The following is a 22,919-nucleotide window of genomic DNA, read 5'->3' as shown; positions in this document are numbered from 1 at the left end:
TAGTAATCTTAGTATGAGGCTCCCATGGACGGATAATCACAGGTTTACCATCAAATACAAACATTCCCTTCTCCAAAACCAGTTTCCTATGTTCCAGGGTCGCAAACCTCACCACAAATAGGCCATTAGGTAAAAAGGCAACCTTAGAGATCTCATAATCCTTCCATTCCCACCTCAGATACCCTTCCAATGCCCTCCATGGTGGATTAGCACCCATGACATATCCATAAATCGCATAAGACCAATATTCTATTTCATCTTTAACATCGTCTACAATCAGTTTGAGGAAATTACCTTCAGGAATAGTATCAGACACAGGCGACTGAGAATTACCAGACGACACATCTGGTGAACCCTCAGGCACAGTTGGTTGAATCTCATCAGATTGTACCTCTTCAGTTTCCTTATTAACTGTCTCTACTGGATTATCCGATGTTGAAACAGGCTCCAGTATGACAATTCCAGCGCTCTGTAACATCGCAATAACCTCCTCCCGAATCTTCGCAACTTCCGCTTCTCGATCAAAAGAACTGGAAGAATTATTACTATTATTATTTGAATTATTAGAAACAATTTTTTTTGTGATTTTTCAGTATTAATTGATTGCATATTTTTATTATTAGTTGGTTTAGATTGTTGTATTGTAGATGAATTAGAGGAATTAGGTTTAGCAGATTTATTCTTCGGCATTGCAAAGAACACGCAGAACACGCAGGACTTTCTCTCTCTCTCTAACCCATCTCTCTTGATTTTGTTAATTTTTCGAATCACATGTTAATTCTCTCTTTAACCTAGATATGATGAAACGCATCCAATACAAAGGGTAAAGATTGTTACTTTATCTAGCGAGGTTGAACAATTACGGATTCATTCACTAGAATAACAATAGATTGATAATTGTGAAGATTAATTAGCTACTTTAATCTAAACATCCAACAACCATAAAATTAAAACAGAGAATTAACAATACTCAAGAAATAAAAGGAAGATGAATAATAGTCTCACAATTTGAATAAATCAGATGCTTCAAATCTTAATCCGAGATGAAAGGATTAGTTGCTCATGTCTTTCTTGCTAGCAAAACACTTAGGGTTCTTGTCTCAAAAATAATACGTAAATCGATGATAAAGTCTAACCAAGTACTTACCCTAATAATAATAATTCCTCAAATAAAAATAATAATAAACAAAAACCGAAAATAGGAAAACAAAAGCTGCAACATAAAACTCGACTCCTGAAATCTGCACCACGGGCGACCCGCGGCCTGGCCCGCGACCCGCGCCAAAGGCTGGTCCAAAAACGCTGCTAATCTTCTTTTCCTTCCGTCTTCGCTGGGCTTCACTTGTAAACGGGCCCTGTGCTCTTCAACAACTTATTGTTACTTATTTGAGCCCAACCCAAGCACACTCCTATACCTCATTAATCCATATTTCCATCCAATTACTCCACAATTAAATCAATAATCATGAAATATGAGATAATGCAATTACACTCCTAAAACTTCGCTTATTCCATGATTGTTCGCCTAACTCACGACTCTTAAACCCGTACTAAATACGGCATATCAAAATTCCCCACGCTTAGACCTTTAATTTTCTCGTCCCCGAACAAAACTCGGAAACATAAACAATAGACATACCCAAGGTCTTACAAGAGAAGCATGGAAGAAATCCAAACACAAATAACCACACAACATCTCTCACTCGCCCTCCTTATATCATCCCTCCAACATAATGACAAAGGTAAGTTCAACAAAGCTTCTGCATCCCCGCAAAACACGGCTCACACCATCACCAACAAGCTTCACTTGGCAAGTACATATGTCTACACCCCTTATTTCTCCGATCTAGACAATAACAAAAATTCTGATGGCCACAAAAATGATCATGTCAACTCAACAACCAACCTACATGTCTCAACAACACATTAACCACATGCCATGAAAAATTTCCTAGACGCCTCTACTCCTTAGCTAGGATACTACCAACAACCGCATCAGCAAGGTGCACCCAACAACAATGCACCGCGGTTCTCCTCACCTTAGCCACTAGTCCTACCCAAACAACCTTCTTCAGCCCCCTTCTTATGACGCCATATCAAAAATGGAAGAACTTAGTGCTTTTTTTTTCCTATTTCTCTCATTTTGCCTAGACCGCCCGCCCTTGCGGGTTTTCACTCTAGCTATGTCCTCACACTAACTCTCGTGGCACGCTTCTCAATTTTTCATTTTACCCGGAGCGCCCTTTCGGGTTTTCACTCCGTCCTCGGCCACTTTTTCCCATTTTTGCCTAGGCACCCTTTCGGGTTTTCACCTAGCCGGGTATTTCTCTTTTTTTCCCTTTCTTTTTCTTTTTTTTTTCTTTTTTTTTTCTTTTTTTTTTGAAGATGAATAATAAAATAAAGCATGTAACAACAATTACAAGTAAAACTATATACAATGAGTTTAACTCCCTTCCCCACGCTTGAACAACACTTTGTCCTCAAATGTGTGAAAATAAGACAAAACAAAAAGAAGGAAATGGAGCACCTCATAAGCTCAAGAAGGGGAAGAGGAAGTAGCGCCACGTGAGTGGCCTCACGCGCCATTTTCTTAGCCAACCGGGCCTCATTCCTAGCAGCGAGCTCAGCATAGAATTCCGAAGAAGGCTCCACGTACTCTCCCGGGTACCTCTTCAAGTAGAACTGGTTCACACACCGGTTCATCTCAGCACAAAGAAGAGAATTATCTAAGCTCTCTTCTTGCTTATACTCCATCTTCTCCCTCCACTCACCCCACTTCTCGAAATCTGATGAACTAGATGGACCGGCCACCTCAAGAGGAGAAGACACAAATGGTGACACTCGTGGTAAAGCTCGCTCAGAATCTCCGAGCTCTACATTATGTGGAATGAAGAAATGGGCCGGAGTGTGTCCTAACGGCAGTGGCCGACCCTCTCTGCCTCTAGGTAACCGCAAGTAGTAACGATGATCAGTGCCACGGGTCCATACATACCCCGCAAAATCAGCCACCCACACAACCCTTTCACAGCTCTTCATCAACTCCAGACTAACCGAGGTCTCTCCAACAACCACATCTTCAGAATCCTCAATTTCAAAGTGACGAGCAAGTAAGGTAACCATGCCCCCCAATGGAATATTTCCAGAAGCAGCCTTTTGGTGTTTCTCACACCCGGACAGAAAAAAATCTCCACCAATCCGGTGGTCAGTGACTCTCGGGCATCATTGCCCACAAATATTTCAAATCAGCTCGGGGAAGATGTGTTGGTTCACTCTTACATAAGAAGGTACAAGTCAAAACTCTATGAATATAACGAAGGGCCGGATGTGGAATATCAGCATTTTTCTCACCCGCAGGACGAAATCCTGCTCCCCCCGTAATAGCCTTCCAAAAAACCACTTGCTCTAGTGGGCTCAACTTTTGACACTCTCCATCTCCTTTCTCATCAATCCCAAAAATCTCCCTCAACTCCTCATAATTCAATTCCCTTTCCTCGCCATCAAGATAAAAGGTGATCCTAGGTGGGTCATCATCTCTGTGTATTTGCAAAGTGGAGAGGAATTTTAAGATAAACCTCCGAAAAGTGGGCACTTTGAGGTCACAGAAAGCTCCCAAACCAACCCGACCAAGCAACTCCTCCACTGCATCTTGAACAAGACGGTCTCGAAACAGACCCAAAGACCGCTAAAACGAACCAAATAACCCGAAAAATCGCCCCTTGTTGCGTTTATTTTCTGTTCGCAATTAACCCCAATTTCTAGGGTTTGCGGTGGAATCTATGATGCGGGAGCATTATGGAATGAAGAGGACAACGACAAAGAAGCTAAATAGCACAAACTCCAAGGTTGCCTTACACAGATTCCAAAGACGTGTAGGAGTATTAGCTAGTATTTCCAAGGTCGAGTCTGTTTTAGTTTTCCTAAATCAACTCTATTTTATTTTCGAATAAGATTAGGAAAACTAATTTATCCTAGTCGAGTTAGGAAACTTGTTATTTCCTAATTCTAGTTAGATTATTATTAGTTTAATTTCAGTTTAATATTCCTATTCCTAGTTAGTTTAGGAAAGAGTTAGATAACTTTTTAGACAAGTTAAGGAATTAGACCTCGAGTCAGATTGTGACATCGATTAGGACTATAAATAAGGACCGATTGTGGCCTTATTTTTCAGATTATTCAGATTATGAGTTTTTAATAAAAATTTACATATTGTGAGCTGTCAAATTAATCTTGCGAGGTTAGTTTTTATTTCTTCCTTGAGAGGTTGAAGTTATAGTAGGTTGAGCTATAACCTTGCGAGGTTAGAACGAGATCCACAATCCTATCCGGTTACCTTGTTCCAATTCACGCACACCATTCAATCTATTTCTTGTTTTCAATCATTCACACAAAAATCCTCACATAAACAGCCTGTTATTCATTAGTTTTCAATATTTTCAATCCGTTTTTAATATTATTCCGCTGCCAGCTTTACAGACCCTAATTCGTTCGTTCAAAACCTACGAATTCTACATTAAATTGGTCATCAGAGCTATGTTCGAATTTGTTTCTTAACAAATTAATCTTGGGAAGAACGAAATCATGTCTCGAAAAAAACTCAGGCAAGCATTGAAGAAGTTGGAGGAATATGAGGAAGAATTGTTATGGGAGGACATAACAAGGAGAATTGATCAGATTTCATCCAAATACGAGAAGTGGGAGCGTGAACTTATTCAATCTTGTGGAGTAAAGAAAGACGAGACAAAGATTGACTCTATTAAATTGCAAGCTGATCCGATTAATGACGGAAAGGTTGAATCTTTTGATGAGATTCAAGAGGAAGAGGAGATTCATCTTGTTGAACCGTTAATTGACGATAAACAACAAGAAGAATTGATGGAGTGCAAATTAAATCTTCAAACTGATCCGATTCGTGAAGAACAAGCTGAGATTTTTGCTGATATTCATGAAAGGATCGAGCTTGTTAAAACCGAGATTGGAGAGGAGCTCATTGATATTCTGATGATGAGTACAAACGAGGAATTTCCAAATATATCCAAGGGTGAATTCGACGATCCTAATCTGATTTTGGGTAAGGAATTGTTACATGTTAATAATTGCTCAGATTTTCGAAAGGAAAAAAATTATCGATCGCCACTAGATAAATCAATTGATGAGATACAATATGGTGGGGAATGTTGTTGTTGTTTTCTTTTGTGTTCGTATCTTGGAATTGCAAATTCTAGCAAGTATTATTTCTATTTTAAGATACTTGTGCATGGAGGGCGGAGGGGTGGAAGGCACAAGCTGGGAAGACACAAAAAAAGATGGTTCAAGTGGCAAAGGCATGAGAGGAATCTGAAATCAATCAAGATAGATGACCTTGAAGTTGGCATCGAGGATGATGAGCTTAAAGATGATCTGAGATCATTGCTATTACCCATCAAAGATTTTGCATCCAGATTTGTAAGGTTCGTATTTTATCCGGGAGGTCGTTGGTACACCAAGAAACGGGTCGATTCTTTTTTTGAAGAAGGAGAGTATGATGCGGGAGCATTATGGAATGAAGAGGACAACGACAAAGAAGCTGAATAGCACAAACTCCAAGGCTGCCTTACACGGATTCCAAAGACGTGTAGGAGTATTAGCTAGTATTTCCTAGGTCGAGCCTGTTTTAGTTTTCCTAAATCAACTCTATTTTATTTTCGAATAAGATTAGGAAAACAAATTTATCCTAGTCTTATAAGCAGTACGGTATGCCCACAATGCATCTTCCAAGCGTTGACTCCAATCCTTACGATTGGGATTTACCGTCTTCTCTAAAATAGATTTTACCTCTCTATTAGACACCTCAGCTTGGCCATTAGTCTGCGGGTGATAGGCCGTCGAAACTTTGTGGGTAAGATGATACTTCTTCAGTAAAGCACCAACTGTTCTATTGCAAAAATGCGTCCCACGATCACTGATTATAGCTCTCAGGAATCCAAACCTAACAAATATGAAATACTTGATAAAATCTGCAACCACTTTAGAATCATCAGTCTTAGTGGGTATTGCCTCTACCCACTTCGATACATAATCAACAGCAAGTAATATGTAAATAAAACCAGAAGAGTTAGGGAACGGTCCCATGAAATCAATCCCCCATACATCGAAATTTTCACAATATATAATGGGGGTTTGAGGCATTTCATTGCGTTGGGATATATTCCCCACTCTTTGACAGTTGTCACAAGACTTACAAAACCCATGAGCATCTCGAAACAGATGTGGCCAATAGAAACCATAATCGAGCACCTTCTTTGCTGTTCTCTTGGACCCAAAGTGGCCACCACATGCATGAGAATGACAAAAAGTGAGAATAGAAGTTATCTCACTCTCAGAAACACACCGCCTAATAATCTGATCAGAGTAATGCTTCCATAAATATGGGTCATCCCACACATAGTATTTCGCGTCACTGCGAATCTTATCTTTCTGAGCTTTAGAAAACCAAGCAGGAAACTTGTTAGATACCAAATAGTTAACAATATTAGCATACTAAGGTTCGATAGCACGTAAAGCAAATAAAGTTTCATCAGGAAAAACTCCCTTTACCACCTCTAAAACTTGGTCATGGTCATCATTCCTTACCAACCGGCTCAAGTGGTCAGCAACCACGTTCTCTGCACCTTTCTTATCTCTCACCTCAATGTCGAACTCACTTAGGAGGAGAATCCAGTGTATTAACCTCGGCTTGGCTTCCTTCTTCACCATCAAGTGGTGAAGTGCAGCGTGATCTGTATAAATAACAACTTTAGTACCAAGCAAATAAGAACGAATTTTTTCTAAAGCAAACACAACAGCCAACATCTCCTTCTCAGTAGTAGAGTAGTTGCGTTGTGCATCATTAAGGGTCATAGATGCATAATGAATAACATGGGAAGCTCTCCCATTCTTTTGACCCAGGACCGCTCTAAGAGCATAATCGCTCGCATCACACATGATCTCAAAAGGAAGAGACCAATTAGGGGCCTGAATAATCGGAGCAGTTGTAAGACGGGTTTTCAGCTGATCAAATGCTGTCTTACAAGCCTCATCAAACACAAAGTCAACCTCCTTTTGCAGCAATTTGCACAATGGTTGTGCAATCTTTGAAAAATCCTTAATGAACCTTCTGTAAAAACCTGCATGTCCAAGAAAGGAGCGAACTTCGTGCACATTAGTAGGAAAAGGTAAACTCTTAATTGTATCAATTTTAGCTTTATCTACCTCTATCCCCTTACCCGACACAACATGTCCCAAAACTATACCCTGCTCAACCATGAAATGGCACTTCTCGGAATTAAGCACAAGGTTAGTTTCAATACAACGCTTCAAAACAAGTGATAGATGATTTAAACATGCATCAAAAGAATCACCATGCACAGTAAAATCATCCATAAATAGCTCAATGAAATTTTCCACATACTCCGAGAAAATACTAATCATACAGCGCTGAAATGTTGCGGGTGCATTACACAACCCAAATGGCATGCGCCGATACGCGAATGTGCCAAAAGGGCATGTAAAAGTAGTCTTCTCCTGATCCTCAGGAGCAATAGCTATCTGAAAATAACCTGAATATCCATTCAAAAAGCAGTAGTATGCCTTTCCAGCGAGTCTCTCTAACATCTGATCAATGAAGGGGAGGGGAAAATGGTCTTTCCTATTTACCGTGTTCAGCCTACGGTAATATATACACACCCTCCACCCATTCTGGACTCTAGTAGGTACTAAATCCCCATCTTTATTCTCTACCACAGTGACTCCGCTTTTCATAGGGACAACCTGAGTGGGGCTAACCCACTTGCTATCAGAAATAGGATAAACATACCTACTTGGAGAAGTTTCAATACCTCCTTTTTCACAACATCCATCATAGGGGGATTCAACCGCCGCTGCGGTTCTCTTACTAGTTTTGCTTCATCCTCCAATAGAATCCGATGCATACAAGTTGATGGACTTATGCCTTTGATATCAGCAATAGTCCAACCTATTGCTTGTTTGTGCACTTTCAACACCTCAACTAACCTCTCTTCTTGTTCCTCGGTGAGCTTACTAGAGACAATTGCAGGCAATGTATCTCCCTCACCAAGAAACACATACTTCAAGTGATCAGGGAGTGGTTTCAATTCTACAACGGGTGCCTGCAAAATAGACGGTAACAAGGTTTCACTAGGTGTTAGGCCCAAAATCTGGATATGGGCTGGTCTGGGGCAGCAAGTCTGGAAGAAGTGTGGGACGCAGGATATCAGGAAGCCAGGGTGACAGCATTTGCGAGCAGTGCAGGATGCGGGCTTTGATCCGCATGGAAGAAGCACATGAGAGTCCTACCACTTACCATATCTAGGGAAGGAAAGTCCTATTCGGTGTCAAATTAGGAATAACTTGGAGGGAAAGCAAGAAACCCTAGCTAGCCGAGCTCTCCCTATATAAAGAGCCTCAACGCAAAGAAGAATGATCATCAGAAAATACAAGAAATTTACCCTAGCATTCATAGCGAACGCACGAACTGCATTTCCTCCCGAATTATAGTGAAAATATTGGTGGGATTCCGTCGCCCCCCGCGGTTGTTTCCCACATCGGGTTTTCCGCGTCACCAAAATTGCTTGTGTTCTTTACTTACATCGCACATTCAGATTAGCATACAACAAACAATCAAATCGCAATTCAAACCTAACGTTAAGACTACTTTAACCCTAAATTGGTAGAAATTTACCAAAACAGTTTGGCGCCCACCGTGGGGCATAGTGGTCGTCTTCGTTAGTCAGTCTACACATCAAGCATAACATATCCGGACACCAGGAAACCAACCCAGGTAGCACCAGCGGTGCCCCAGCAACGCGGGTACCAGCCCCCTCGGCAGCAACAAAGGTACCATCTCCCTCGGCAACAGCAGCACGCACAACCTCGATTCAGACCACCACTGCTGCCCAAATACCAGCAGTTAAGCAAAGCCAAAGTTCCCAGGTAGCAGCAAGCCCATCTTCGGATAGAATACAGACTAGAGATTCAGGAGTCGTCCAGGGACGACAAGGAGTCACACAGCCTGAAGGGGGAGCACAATCTAGGCAACAGGCTCAGGCTCCTCCGAGTCCCACCAGCATCATGATAAGCGGATTGGACACTTTAGCAAGGACAATCCGGACAATGCAGAACGAGAATAGAAGCATGAGATCCCAGATGGAAGAGGACAACAATCTCCTCCGAGCACAGATCAACGAGTTAAGGAGCCATGCCGCTAATTCGGCCCCTTGGATGCAGGAAGACAGATCCGGGAGGCCACCAGGAGAAAGTGAGGACCGGAGGCAGACGCGGGTGTTGCCACGCGAAGTGGCACTCAGGATAGACATGGACGCAACACCACAGTCAAGAGAAGGCTTGATCCCAACAGGACTGGGGGCATTGACACCAGATGAGGAGCCAGCCCACCAAGAGCCAACACCCGCGTCAGATGCAGAGGGACGCCAGCGGAGCAGAGCAGCAGCTGCGGTCCCGATGATTAGGGCCCCAGTTACAAATCAAGCTGAGTATACCTGGGAGAGCGGCCCGGCTGTAGCAGCATCGCAGATGCGCCAACCAGCAGTCTTGGGACAGCAGAACTTCGTACGAGGAGCCGAACATCAGTCACAAGAGCATCTACGACCCGCCGGAAGAGAGACATACATAGAACATCAATACCGAATCGCTGGCCTCCTCCGGAGGGTCCCGAATGCCGCCTATGGAGATGGGCTCGCGCCCGAGAAAGCTACGCTGACTCGCCGTTTACTGACGACATAGCTACAGTGGCCTTACCAAAAGGATTCAGCGTCCCTACAATGACCCTCTTCGATGGAACCACAGACCCCTGCGATCACATTAGCCAATTCAAGCAGAAAATGATGGTTACCACTGCCATAGGAGCCTCAAAAGAGGCATGTATGTGTAAAGGATTTGGTTCGACCCTAACCGGAGCAGCACTACAATGGTTCGTCGACTTGCCTAACGGGACCATATCTTCATTCGCCGATCTGGTCAACGCATTCAATCAATAGTTCTCCAGCAGCCGAAGAACACCAAAGCAGCCAAGTGATCTGTATAGGATCGTTCAGGAATTAGGTGAATCAATCAAAGATTACGTCACCAGGTTCAATGCAGAGAAAGTCTCAATACGAGGTTGCGATATGTCCACTGCCATCAACACCTTCAGGCAGGGCTTGGACAAGGAGTCAAACCTCTACAAAGAATTATCGATGTACCCTTGTGAGAGATTCGAAGAAGTCCCGCAGAGAGCTACAACTGCGTTAAGATTGGAAGAAGATATACAAGCAAGAAAAGGAATAACAAACTTCGACAAACCTGGCAGGAAGATCCTTACAGAAAAGAAAGACGAGCGAGCTAAGCTATACATCAGACCTAATATCAGCAGAATAGCAGAAAAAACCCAGCAAGTTGACGACTCCCAGCATCCTCCTAAGCTATCTGAGTACGGATTCAACAGGAGAATGGAAGGATTGCTGAAAGCACTGAGAGGCCTAGGTGATCAGGTTAGGTGGCCAAAGCCTCCCACTCAGGATCGACCCAACGACAACACGGACAGAAGCAAGAGATGCGAATGGCACCAGGACATAGGTCACAGGACAGAAGACTGCTACAGGTTGCGAAAGGAGGTAAAGTTCCAGGTACGCACGGGAAACTTGGACCACCTGTTATCACGTGGGGGCAAGCGGGATAAGAGAGAAGCGAAAGAAATCGGTGCTTCCTTCGCTCCACCCTTATGCACAAAGATTATTAACGTGATAACAGACGGGTCCGAGCTATCAGGTTTAACATATTCCGCCGCTAAAAGGAAAGCCACCGGAAGCAAAGGAGATCATCCACAAACTTCATACAGAGTAAGCTAGAGCAATTTACCCCCAGTAACCTTCGACGAAACCGACATAGAAAGCGGCGCAGAGCAACACGACGATGCCCTAAATATAACGTTGTCCATTGGTAATTGCACCGTACGAAAAGCATTAGTGGATACAGGGAGTTCTGTGAACCTCATCATGCTTGAAACCCTCAAAACCATGGGTTTTGATAAAGAGAACCTGATAAAGAAATCTGTGCCCCTGGTGGGATTCAGTGGTGAGACTGCGCATTCAGTAGGTGAGATAACCATCCAAACATATATTGAAGGAGTTAATAAAATAGTGAGATACCTAGTCATTGAGGGTCCAACCACCTACAACGTGATACTAGGAAGACCATGGCTGCATCAGATGAAGGCGGTGCCCTCAACCTATCATCAGTGTCTCAAGTTCCCAACACCATGGGGTACGGTCACAGTAAAAAGAGATCGAGAGGAATCCAGAAACTGCTACGCTTAAGCCCTCAAGGCTACAACCAAGCTCCCCTAATAGCAATTACAGGACCGGGGCACCTCGACAGAATACAAGGAGCCTCCCTCGGAGGAACTGGACCAGATACACCTGGACGAGGAACACCCGGATATGACAGTATTGATTGGGGCAACTTGCAGTGAAGAGTTGCGCAGCCAGCTGACTCAATTTCTGAAAACCAACATGGACTGCTTCGCTTGGTCCCACAACGATATGGTAGGTATAGACCCATCCGTTATTTCACATAAGCTAAGTGTGAACCCAGGCTGCACCCCAGTACAGCAGAAGAGAAGAAAATTCGCGGCAGAACGAAACGAAGTCATTAACAAAGAAGTAGACAATCTCTTGGCAGCAGGTAATATTAGAGAAGTTAGCTACCCTGAATGGCTTTCTAATGTGGTAGTTGTGCCCAAGAAGAACGACAAATGGAGGGTATGTGTAGACTTCACAGATTTAAACAAAGCTTGTCCCAAGGAGCCCTTTCCATTGCCACATATCGATGCAATGGTGGAGGCTACTGCGGGACACGAGGTACTCACTTTCCTCGACGCCTGGAGCGGTTACAATCAGATCAAGATGCATCCACAAGATCAAGAGAAAATGACATTTATGTCAGAAAGAGGCATATATTGTTACAAGGTTATGTCCTTTGGCCTAAAGAACGCTGGGTCCACTTACCAACGGTTGGTAAATAAGATGTTCAAGTAGCAAATAGGAAAGACCATGGAAGTATACATAGACGACATGGTGGTAAAATCCAAAAAAGCAGAAATGCACATGGAGTACTTGGCAGACACCTTCCAGACATTAAGGGAGTTTAAAATGAAACTTAATCCATCCAAGTGTTCGTTTGGAGTATCCTCGGGAAAATTCCTAGGGTATATAGTGACCCAGAGAGGAATTGAAGCAAGCAAGGAACAAATAAAAGCAATACTTCAACTGGAGTCACCGCAGAAACCAAAAGATGTGCAGAGGCTGGCAAGGAAGGTGACGGCATTAAACAGGTTCATATCAAGGGCTTCAGATAGGTGCAAGCTGTTCTATGATATATTGAGGAAAAGTCAGAAATTCGAATGGACCGAGAAACATGAAAAGGCATTCGCAGAACTCAAAAGCTACCTAAGCACGCCACCGTTACTCGCAAAGCCGGAGCAAGGGGAGCCACTATTCCTGTACCTCTCAGTCACGGAAGCAGCTGTAAGTGCGGTCTTAGTCAAAGAACAAGAAGGAGTGCAACATCCCGTATATTACATTAGCAAGTCTCTGCTTTCTGCAGAGACCAGGTACACTTCATTTGAAAAACTAGCATTGGCTTTGGTTACTGGTTCCTATAAACTGCGGCCATACTTTGAATCTCACACCATCCACGTAATAACCAACTACCCGCTAAAGACCATTATGAGGAAGCCTGAACTTTCGGGTAGAATGACTAAATGGTCAGTACATCTTAGTGGGTATGACTTACAATTCGAACCCAAAACAGCGATAAAATCCCAGGCCCTAGCAGATTTCGTCTCTGACTTCTGCCCTGCTACCCGTGGGGAGGCAGAAGAAGGAATGCTAACAATAATGGGGAGTCAGGATAGCGAGATATGGACCCTATACATTGACGGAGCCTCAAATGCAAGGGGAGCCGGTGTGGGTTTGGTCCTTCGATCACCTAATGGTGATCTGATAGTACAAGCTATTAGGCGTGAGTTCAAGGCAACCAACAACGAAGCCGAGTATGAAGCCCTTATACCTGGGATGCAGATGGCATCGGGGCTTAAGGTAAGGAACCTGCTGGTGTATAGTGACTCCTTACTTGTGGTAAATCATGTAAACAATGAATATGTGGCACGTGATTCCAAAATGATAGCCTACTTGAAGATAGCCACAGAGCAAAAGTCAAAGTTTAGAACGTTCAAGATAACTCAGGTGCCACGAGATCAGAACATGGAAGCAGACGCCCTGGCAACATTAGGGGCCACCTTCCAGCCCACAGAACTGTCAAATATACCTATCACCCATGTATTGACTCCAGCCATCCAGAAGGAGCCAGATCAGAATCCGGTGAAAGAAGCAGTATACACGCAGTGTACGCAGGGAGCCAGGACTCTGGTTTCCACAATGGGACAGCAGGATCCAGATTGGAGAGTACCATACGTAAATTGGCTAAGGGATGGGACACCCCTGAGGATAGAAAGGAAGCACAAAGTTTCAGAATAAAAGCCTCCAGGTATATCTTGATTGATAACATCCTCTTTAGAAAATCGTTGGCAGGACCATGCCTCAGGTGCTTGAACAAAGAGGAAGCAGAAACAGTACTGCAGGATGTGCACGACGGAGAATGCGGGAACCATGCTGGAGGACGAAGTCTGTCTAACAAAATCTTAAGACAGGGGTATTTCTGGCCCATCATGCGCGCAGATGCCGTAAACCATGCCAAACGCTGTGAGTCATGTCAAAAAGCCGCTCCAGCAATCCACCAGCCAGCAGAACCAATGCATCCGATTATCTCTCCATGGCCATTCATGATGTGGGGCATGGACATAGTAGGTAAGCTGCCCAGGGCTCCAGGAAACAGAGTGTATATGCTAGTTATGACTGATTACTTCTCAAAGTGGATTGAAGCAGAGGAAATGACAGAGGTAAAAGAACGGCAGGTGATCTCTTTTATCAAGCGCAACATCATAAGCAGATTTGGGATACCATCCGAAATCATATGCGACAATGGATCCCAGTTCATATCAGATAACACCGAGGGCTTCTGTGCACGATGGAACATAACACTGAGAAAGTCAGCCCCCAGATATTCGCAAACCAATGGCTAAGCCGAGTCCATCAACAAAATCATTGTGGAGAACCTCAGAAAACGGCTGGAAGAGTTGGGGGGAAAATGGGAAGATGAACTACCATTAGTACTCTGGTCAGACAGAACAACACCGAAAATGGCAACAGGCCAAACTCCATTTAGCCTCGTATACGAAGCAGAGGTAGTGATACCCTTAGAAGTTCTGGTGCCCACGCACAGATACGGCTGTCAGACGGCAAAGCAGAACAAAGTCAAATTGGCTAGGAGCCTGGATACAGTTGATGAGCTGCGAGAAAGCGCCTACATACGTATGGCGTCGTATAAACAATATGTAGCAAGGACATATAACAAGAATGTCAAGATCAGGACCCTTGAAGTGGGGGACCTCGTACTCAGAAGGGTATTCGAAAATATCAAAAACCACAAAGCAGGCAAGTTTGCCTACAAATGGGAAGGGCCATATCAGGTCGAAAGCATTGTCAAGAATGGGGCATACAGGTTAATGACCATGCACGGTCAAATCCTGGATAAACCCTGGAACATTCGTCACTTGAAACGGTACTTTGTCTAACAAAGTGCCAAAACTTTAGTGTACAAAAGACCTTTCGAAAGTCCGTGAAGCAAAAAAAAAAAAAAAAAAAAAAAAGAGGGAGGGGGTTAGTATATGCTTTAGGTATTGGTGTGGTTCAAAAAAACTTTTTTCTTTTGTTTTCCCTAATTTTTCTTTTTTCTCAAATAGAGTCGTTTTTAAACCAAGTAGTCCAGGCTGTGGCTTCCTGGATCTAGGTGTTGCCCTGGAACACCATGAGATAGCACCAGGTAATTTGCACTACTTTGGAATTTATCATGCTTCTACGAAGAAAGGCTTTGGTACTAATGTTGGTTACTTGTCAGATAAGGAACACTTTGAGGGTCCAGCCCCTGCAATGTGAGGCTGCGAAGACGTTTATCTTAAGTCAAGCCATATGGGGAGCATACGCCGAGGTAGCGCGCATGGTACGGCATACTAAGACCACCCATACCTTAACGTTAATCTCAGTAATTCCATAGCTATGGCGTAGAGAGAAAGGTGCACGCACGGAATTTCAAACGTCTGGAACCACAAGAAACGCAACATTCCTTATTAGTCAGAAATAGTCAATGAAGGTATGCTCTAATCAGCTAATCCTAGTGATAAGATATTTTACGTCATGGGTAAAATATGTTATCAAAAACTTGTCACCAGGAACAAGAGCTGTGCACCTGAAACCAGGTCAGCTTCCTTGATATACCTATGTGGAATCACAACTTCAGAAATCAATGGCACAAAACGCAAGTATAACAAAAGCAGGGCTTAAAACCTGGGCCCAGAACCACTTTAAGTTAAGGGACCTGCTACCTGTAGCAGGCACCATTAGAGTTTAAAGCCTGCATACTAGCAGGCACAAAACAAGCCAAAATAAAAATAAAACGAAAAAGAGTTTTTTACAAACTTGCACCACACAGGGCCAAGTCCCCAGACAACTTAAAATTTAAGAGAGGTCAATCCTCTCAACAACTGCATCCTGACCAGTGCTCTGCTCCCTGTGCTCCATCTACTTCTCTATTACAGGTACCTGAACAGCCTCAGGAGTTTCAGAGCACCTTCACCAATCTGCTCCGCTAGGATCTCCTCTACAGTCCCAGAGATAGCCCCAGAGATATCCATGGCGGTGAAAATCAGGCTCCGGATTAGCAGCCTCAGCTTCAGAAGGGAACAAGGCGCTCAGATCCATACCATTGGGAAATGCACGGGCAAACTCAGCCAGCTCCTCCTCCAGGTTCCAGGATGTGTGCCTCCCCTCAGTATATGCACTGATGCAGTCAATCCGCCCCTCAAAAGCAGTGTAGGCTCCCACGTTTTTGGCTAGCTCAACCATCTCTTCAGCACGGGCCTCTATCTTTGTCAGCCCAGAAGTCAGAACGCAGTTAGCTTCCTGGGTCCTCGCCAGCTGGCCTTTAGCTACCTCCTTCTCCTTTAAGGCCACATGGAGCTGCTCCCTCAGTTTGGCACATGTAGCTGTGAGCTCCTTATTCTTCCCCACAGAAGCCAAGCACTCAACTTTGGCCCTCTGCAGCATCTTACGAAGGTAGAGGGATGATTGAAGAGCCTGCAATAAAGAAAACCATCAGTCAGGGAAGCACATGGGCAGAGAAAGTGAGGGGCCAGTAAAGGAAGACTTACAAGGAAGCAATGTTCAGCAGCCAGGTCAGTCATCTCCTGGGGGGCAGTCGAATAAAATGCCCTGGAGCAAGCCGGAGTCAAGAATCTCTCCAGTGCAGGCCAATAGCTGGCATGATCAGCATCCCCAAAGTTGGCAGGGAGGCGCAGCAGCAGCTCATTAGCATGGACAGGGGACCCAGGGGCACGTCATATGGGAGTCACTTCGATAGGTTCTGGGGAAGGCCTTGAGGTGGATCTCCTTCTTGAGGAAGCAGGAGAGATAAAGGAGTCAACAGTTCTTTTCCTGGCGTGGCGCATCAGGATCTCAGAGGCAGAGGGTCTAGCACTTCCTGCGGAGGTACCAGGACGCAAGAAGTCAGAATAGAGAACCAATGGGCAAGGAAGCTTCTAGAGATTAAAAAAAAGGATGTTTACCAGAAGACATGGTTTCTTCAGCGGTGGAATCATCTAAACCAGAGAGCAGGAGGGGAAACAGTCTACGGTCTTCAGGGATGGAGAAAAGCTTGGCAACAGAGATTGCTTCGTCTTCAGATTTCTTAGGGTTCTTGAGTTCTGCATCAAATCAAAGAGTAAGAACAGTGAGCGGCATGGGCAATCAAAAATAGACATGCAAAATACACTTACTCTTGGCAAAAACCCAGTGCTTGAACAAGTAATCAGCGTGGATGGGAAGAGATTCAAGCTTGACATAGAAGAAATCCTCGTACCACCCATCGTCCTTCCCTTTAGCCGCCGACTGGAGGAAGTTTTCAGTCTTCTCCACGGCCCTGAAGGTGTATTGGCCATTCCCCAACGACCGACACTCAAATATATGGGCCAGATCTGACAATCCGATCTCGTCGCCCAGACTGTTGTTCAAAGAAACAGTAGACAAGAGGATCCTCCATGCATGAGGGGCAATTTGGGCCATGGGAAGAGAGTTCAGGCGGATGAACTCTTGGATCATCAGGGGAAAAGAAAACTTAAGACCAAGGGCGAAAGGGTAGGTATACAAGCAGATCCACCCCGCACGAAAGGCGTCTGCTTTCTGACCGGGTTTAGGGATGAGGATCACCACATCATCACCTAGGCCAAGAAAAGCTTTGATCCTAGGGATGTCCTCTTGGGTTAGGTGAGAATCACCGAAATGTGGTCTTTTGAGGACTCCCTGCGAAGGGAAGTCGTCGTCCTCTATAAGGTCTATGGTGGCAGATGAAGATGACGTGAGACGGGTTTTGGCCATGACAAATGAGGAGAGAGAAGCAAGAGTACCTGAAGAGACGGGGGGAGGCGGCGCTGACAGTGAAAGGACGTTGAAGCAAAAGGGTTTGGGGAGACATAAATTTGAAAATTTTGAGGAAATGAAATGATGATGAAAGAGAAAGAAGGGGACGGGTGAGATTAAATAGGAGAGGGTAGTTGGGGTTTTGAAAAGTGTGAATTGAAATGGAGTATGCAAGAAGTCACTCAACGATACACTGCAATTTCCCGCTCGAATAATTATGGTTACGCTTTCGAGGAAAATTGGGGGCAAACTGTTAGGCCCAAAATCTGGATATGGGCTGGTCTGGGGCAGCAAGTCTGGAAGCAGGGTGGGACGCAGGATATCAGGAAGCCAGGGTGACAGCATTAGCGAGCAGCGCAGGACGCGGGCTTTGATCCGCATGGAAGAAGCACATGAGAGCCCTACCACTTACCATATCCAGGGAAGGAAAGTTCTATTCGGTGTCAAATTAGGAATAACTTGGAGGGAAAACAAGAAACTCTAGCTAGCCGAGCTCTCCCTATATAAAGAGTCTTAACGCAAAGAACAAAGATCATCAGAAAATACAAGAAATATACCCTAGCATTCATAGCGAACGCACGAACTGCATTTCCTCCCGAATTATAGTGAAAATATTGGTGGGATTCCGTCTCCCCCCGCGGTTGTTTCCCACATCGGGTTTTTCGCGTCACCAAAATTGCTTGTGTTCTTTACTTACATCGCACATTCAGATTAGCATACAACAAACAATCAAATCGCAATTCAAACCTAACGTTAAGACTACTTTAACCCTAAATTGGTAGAAATTTACCAAAACACTAGGCACGGTTAGTTTTAAAGGAGGTGGCTCTGTGTGCATGAATGACACCCCCGTCAACTCAGTAGCTCTTTCCTGCAGGTTAGTAGGCAATAAATCATCAAAATCATCTTCTACTATACCCTTCTCAATCACAATCTGGTACTCATCTGGATTGTCAAAATCAAAGGTATCCTGCACTAATGGCTCAAACGTATCAATAAGACATAAATAATGGTCATCAGTGGAGAATTTCATAGCATCAAAAATATTATACTCCACCACTTGACCATCAAACTCCATAGTAAGAGAACCACTAAAAACATCAATCTTAGTTTTTGCAGTTTTCATAAATGGTCTCGCTAACAGTATAGGGGCAGCATGTTTATCGTGCTCCATATCTAGCACATAAAAGTCTGAAGGGAAAATTAATTTATCAACCATAACTAATACATCCTCAACTATTCCCTTTGGATAAACATTGGACCGATCCGCCAATTGAATGACAACATTTGTTTTACTCATAGGTCCAAGTTTCAATGACTGATAAATGGAATGGGGAATCACATTAATAGAGGCACCCAAATCTAACATAGCATTATGAATTTTGGTGTCTCCAATAGTGCAAGGTATTGTGAACATTCCCGGGTCTCCACATTTAGTGGGCAATTTTTGTTGAAACATTGCCAAGACATGTTCACTTACCTTCACCTTTTTGACTCCCTTAAGCCTATTATTCCTCTTTATAGTACAAAGTTCTTTTAAAAACTATGCATATCGAGGAACACTTTTAAGTAACTCTAGAAGGGGAATATTTACCTCACATTTACGATAGGTTTCGTAAACATCGTTGTCATGCTCCTTCATGCGAGTATCCTTTAATGCTTCGGGAAAAGGTGGTGTGGGCTCATAAATCTGGACCGGTGGATCCTTAGCAATCGAACTAGGCACCACAATATCTTCCTCAATCACGTATGAACTCCCTTCTTCTATCACAATCTCCTCTTCCTCCTGGATTGCAACTTCTTTAGACTTAGCTTTAGGCTTCTCTACTTCTACCAATTACCTTACATTTCTCAAGGACACTGCACTCACATTCTTCGTCGGATTCTCTACCGTTTGAGATGGTAGAGCACCTGACTGTTTAGCTTCCAACCGATTGACATCAGTAGCTAGTTGACTCACCTGGTTTTCAAGATTCTTAAAATTTTGCTTATTATCTGCTCTATCTTGAGTAGCACTGAGAGTAAGGGCACGAATCATATACTCCGTTGACATTGATGATCTCTGTGGTGTTTGCTCAGCTGCTTGTTGTGGCACTTGTTGATTAAATTGTTGTCCTTGTGGTCTTTGGAGAAACTGGCCTTTAGGAGGGCCAGACGATGGACCGGCTTAAGAATTTCCCCAACGAAAGTTAGGGTGAGCCTTCCATCCTTCATTATAGGTATTGGAATATGGATCTCATTTCCTATTATTTGTAGTACTCTCCCAAACACCATTCACCTCTTCTTGGCCACTTTCTCGCAAGTAAGGGCACAAATCATTAGGGTGACCCTCAGTAGCGCATATGCCACAAACAGTGGTCATTTGTCTCCCAGATAACATGTCACGAAGAGTGGAAACAATATTATCAACCTTTTCCTCTAAACCAGGACTAACACCCATAGCATTCACTCCTCTTCATGATGGTTTCCTCTAAAACTGTCTAGAGGTCTCAGCTAGCTCTGAAATAACCTCCCAAGCCTCATCTGGATTTTTGTTGGCTATATTTCCTCCAGAAGCAGAGTGAATCATACGACGGTCATATTGGTTCAGTCCACCACAAAAATACATAATGAGATCCTGGTCAGAGTAACCATGATAAGGGAAACTAGCACAGAGCTCCTTAAATTTCTCAAGGTACTCATACATAGTTTTCCCGTCTTGCTGTTCAACATTACTAATGGCTCTTTTCAGTTGAGATGATCGAGAAGGAGGAAAATATTTCTCCAAGAATGCCTTCTTCATACCTACCCAAGTAGTGATACTTCCCGGTGGTAGATAGTTTAACCAGTCTCTCGCATTGTCCTTCAAGGTGAAATAAAATACTCTCAATTTCAACTGCTCGTAAGTAATAGCAGGTGGATTCATACCAGGTCACACAATATGAAAGTCTGAAAGATGCTTATTTGGATCCTCAATGCTCATCCCACTGAAACTTGGTAATTGATGTATCAAACCAGATTTCAGTTCAAAAGTAACCCCATCATCCAATGCTGGAAAAGTGATGCACAATGGTTGAACGTTAAGATTTGGAGCTGTAAGCTCCCTTAATGTTCGAGTCTCTCTAGCCATATTCTCAGTAGTAACAGGAATTTCCGCAGTATCTGAATCAGAGTGTATATCCTTCTCGGAATCTGGGTGCTCAAAACCAACTAACGAACCTTCTTCAATTTGCCTTAACCTGAAAAGTGTGCGTTCAATCTCTGAGTCGTAAGGCTCCAGTGGTTGGTTTGAAGAACGAGTATTAGGCATAAACTACAACAATAAAATAAAAGTCTATACTAAAGAAACACAAAAATTAACTATTGCCTTCCCCGGCAACGGCGCCAAAATTTGGTGAGCCGAAGTCGTATGCTCCCAAAGATAGTATTTATAACACTTAAAACCTCTAACTAAATGATAGTATATGGTTATAAGGATCGATCCACAGAGAAGGCGATGTAATTTATGTGAATTAAAGAATAGAAAACAGGTAACCAAAATGGAGGGGATTTTAAACGATTAAGTAACTAAACAAGAGATTAAATAGGCAATTTAATGAAGAATAATAAATATGAATTGAGATGGTTTAAGCGGTCTCGGGTAAGAATTTCCACAAACTGATTATTAAATTGATCATAGACTAACAACTTCCAATTGATTCTTAACCAAACTATCGTGGGATCAATTTCCCAATTCCTTTGTAATATTATTTGACTCGAAACGCGATAATCAAATAACCTAATTATCAAACAACCTAATACACGCGATTAAGTTTAATTTAATAATAGCATGAACGAATAAGGAACGATAGAAGTGACGACCAATAAAACACGCAATTATTAGTTCGAATCACAAGTTAATTCTCTCTTTAACCTAGATATGATGAAACACATCCAATACAAAGGGTAAAGATTGTTACTTTATCTAGCAAGGTTGAACAATTGCGGATTCATTCACAAGAATAACAATAGATTGATAATTGTGAAGATTAATTAGCTACTTTAATCTAAACATCCAACAACCATAAAATTAAAACAGAGAATTAACAATACTCAAGAAATAAAAGGAAGATGAATAATAATCTCACAATTTGAATAAATCAGATGCTTCAAATCTTAATCTGAGATGAAAGGATTAGTTGCTCATGTCTTTCTTGCTAGCAAAACACTTAGGGTTCTTGTCTAAAAAATAATACGTAAATCAATGATAGAGTCTAACCAAGTACTTAACCTAATAATAATTATTCCTCAAATAAAAATAATAATAAAACAAAAACCGAAAATAGGAAAACAAAAGCTGCAACATAAAACTCGACTCCTGAAATCTGCACCACGGGCGACCCGCGACCTGGCCCGCGACCCGCGCCAAAGGCTGGTCCAAAAACGCTGCTAATCTTCTTTTCCTTCCGTCTTCGCTGGGTTTCACTTGTAAACGGGCCCTGTGCTCTTCAATAACTTATTGTTACGTATTTGTGCCCAACCCAAGCACACTCCTATACCTCATTAATCCATATTTCCATCCAATTACTCCACAATTAAATCAATAATCATGAAATATAAGATAATGCAATTACACTCCTATAACTTCGCTTATTCCATGATTGTTCGCCTAACTCACGACTCTTAAACCCGTACTAAATACGGCATATCAGCTAACGTACATTAATTCCATTCAACACTCAAAACTATCAAGGTTTACGGAGTATGGTGTAATACCATTTTTAACAGGCAACAGTGTCCTACCCTTACTCACTGTTATGATCAATTAGGCACCTTTTTAAAATTTTTAATTAATTAATTGATTTAAGTTAGTCAAATGAAATGATATATCAAGTATCTAACAAACACCCCCTTTTAAATGAAGGTTAAAAGGCGTATTGTTGAACTACTAGAGCAACAGTGGGACAGACTATAACTTGTTGGCTTTGCAAATGTTATAAGCAACATACCAAACTAACAGTATAACAGGCTGTTGTGTTGAAAAACGATGAATGAGTTTAATTAAAATTTTCAACTTAATCTTTATTATTTAAAGATAGTTGAATGTTGATGTGAAAGACAATTGGATACAACAATTAAATTGAACTATTAGAAGTGTATCTCGTTGTTTAAATACTTGCTACAAAATAAATGCGACAGTTGATCTGAGTGTTATTTATTCGTCTTAGCAAATGAAATAAAGACTATAGTATGAAGATGATAGTATTCAGGAGTGTTGCTTTGATTGAACGAGAAAACAAGTAAATTATATGCAGCGGAAATTAAATAAGCGAGAGATCA

At 42.8% G+C, this 22,919-nt stretch overlaps 2 protein-coding genes across 2 annotated transcripts; both read left to right on the top strand.

The window, feature by feature from the left end:
• Positions 1-9,815: 9,815 nt before the first annotated feature.
• On the top strand, positions 9,816-10,880 carry LOC141601383 (uncharacterized). Its single transcript, XM_074421659.1, has 2 exons — positions 9,816-9,911; positions 10,032-10,880. The coding sequence occupies exons 1-2, from the start codon at positions 9,816-9,818 to the stop codon at positions 10,878-10,880; spliced, it is 945 nt and encodes a 314-aa protein (XP_074277760.1).
• A 3,410-nt stretch (positions 10,881-14,290) lies between these two features.
• LOC141601382 (uncharacterized) lies at positions 14,291-14,725 on the top strand. The gene has a single exon (XM_074421658.1). It carries the CDS (start codon positions 14,291-14,293, stop codon positions 14,723-14,725), a length of 435 nt encoding a protein of 144 aa, XP_074277759.1.
• The last annotated feature ends 8,194 nt before the right edge of the window (positions 14,726-22,919 follow it).

Source organism: Silene latifolia, chromosome 9 (assembly GCF_048544455.1).
Source record: "Silene latifolia isolate original U9 population chromosome 9, ASM4854445v1, whole genome shotgun sequence".
Lineage (NCBI taxonomy): Eukaryota > Viridiplantae > Streptophyta > Magnoliopsida > Caryophyllales > Caryophyllaceae > Silene > Silene latifolia.
Note: the sequence above shows the minus strand (reverse complement) of the source record. Positions and strands in the feature narration are given on the sequence as shown.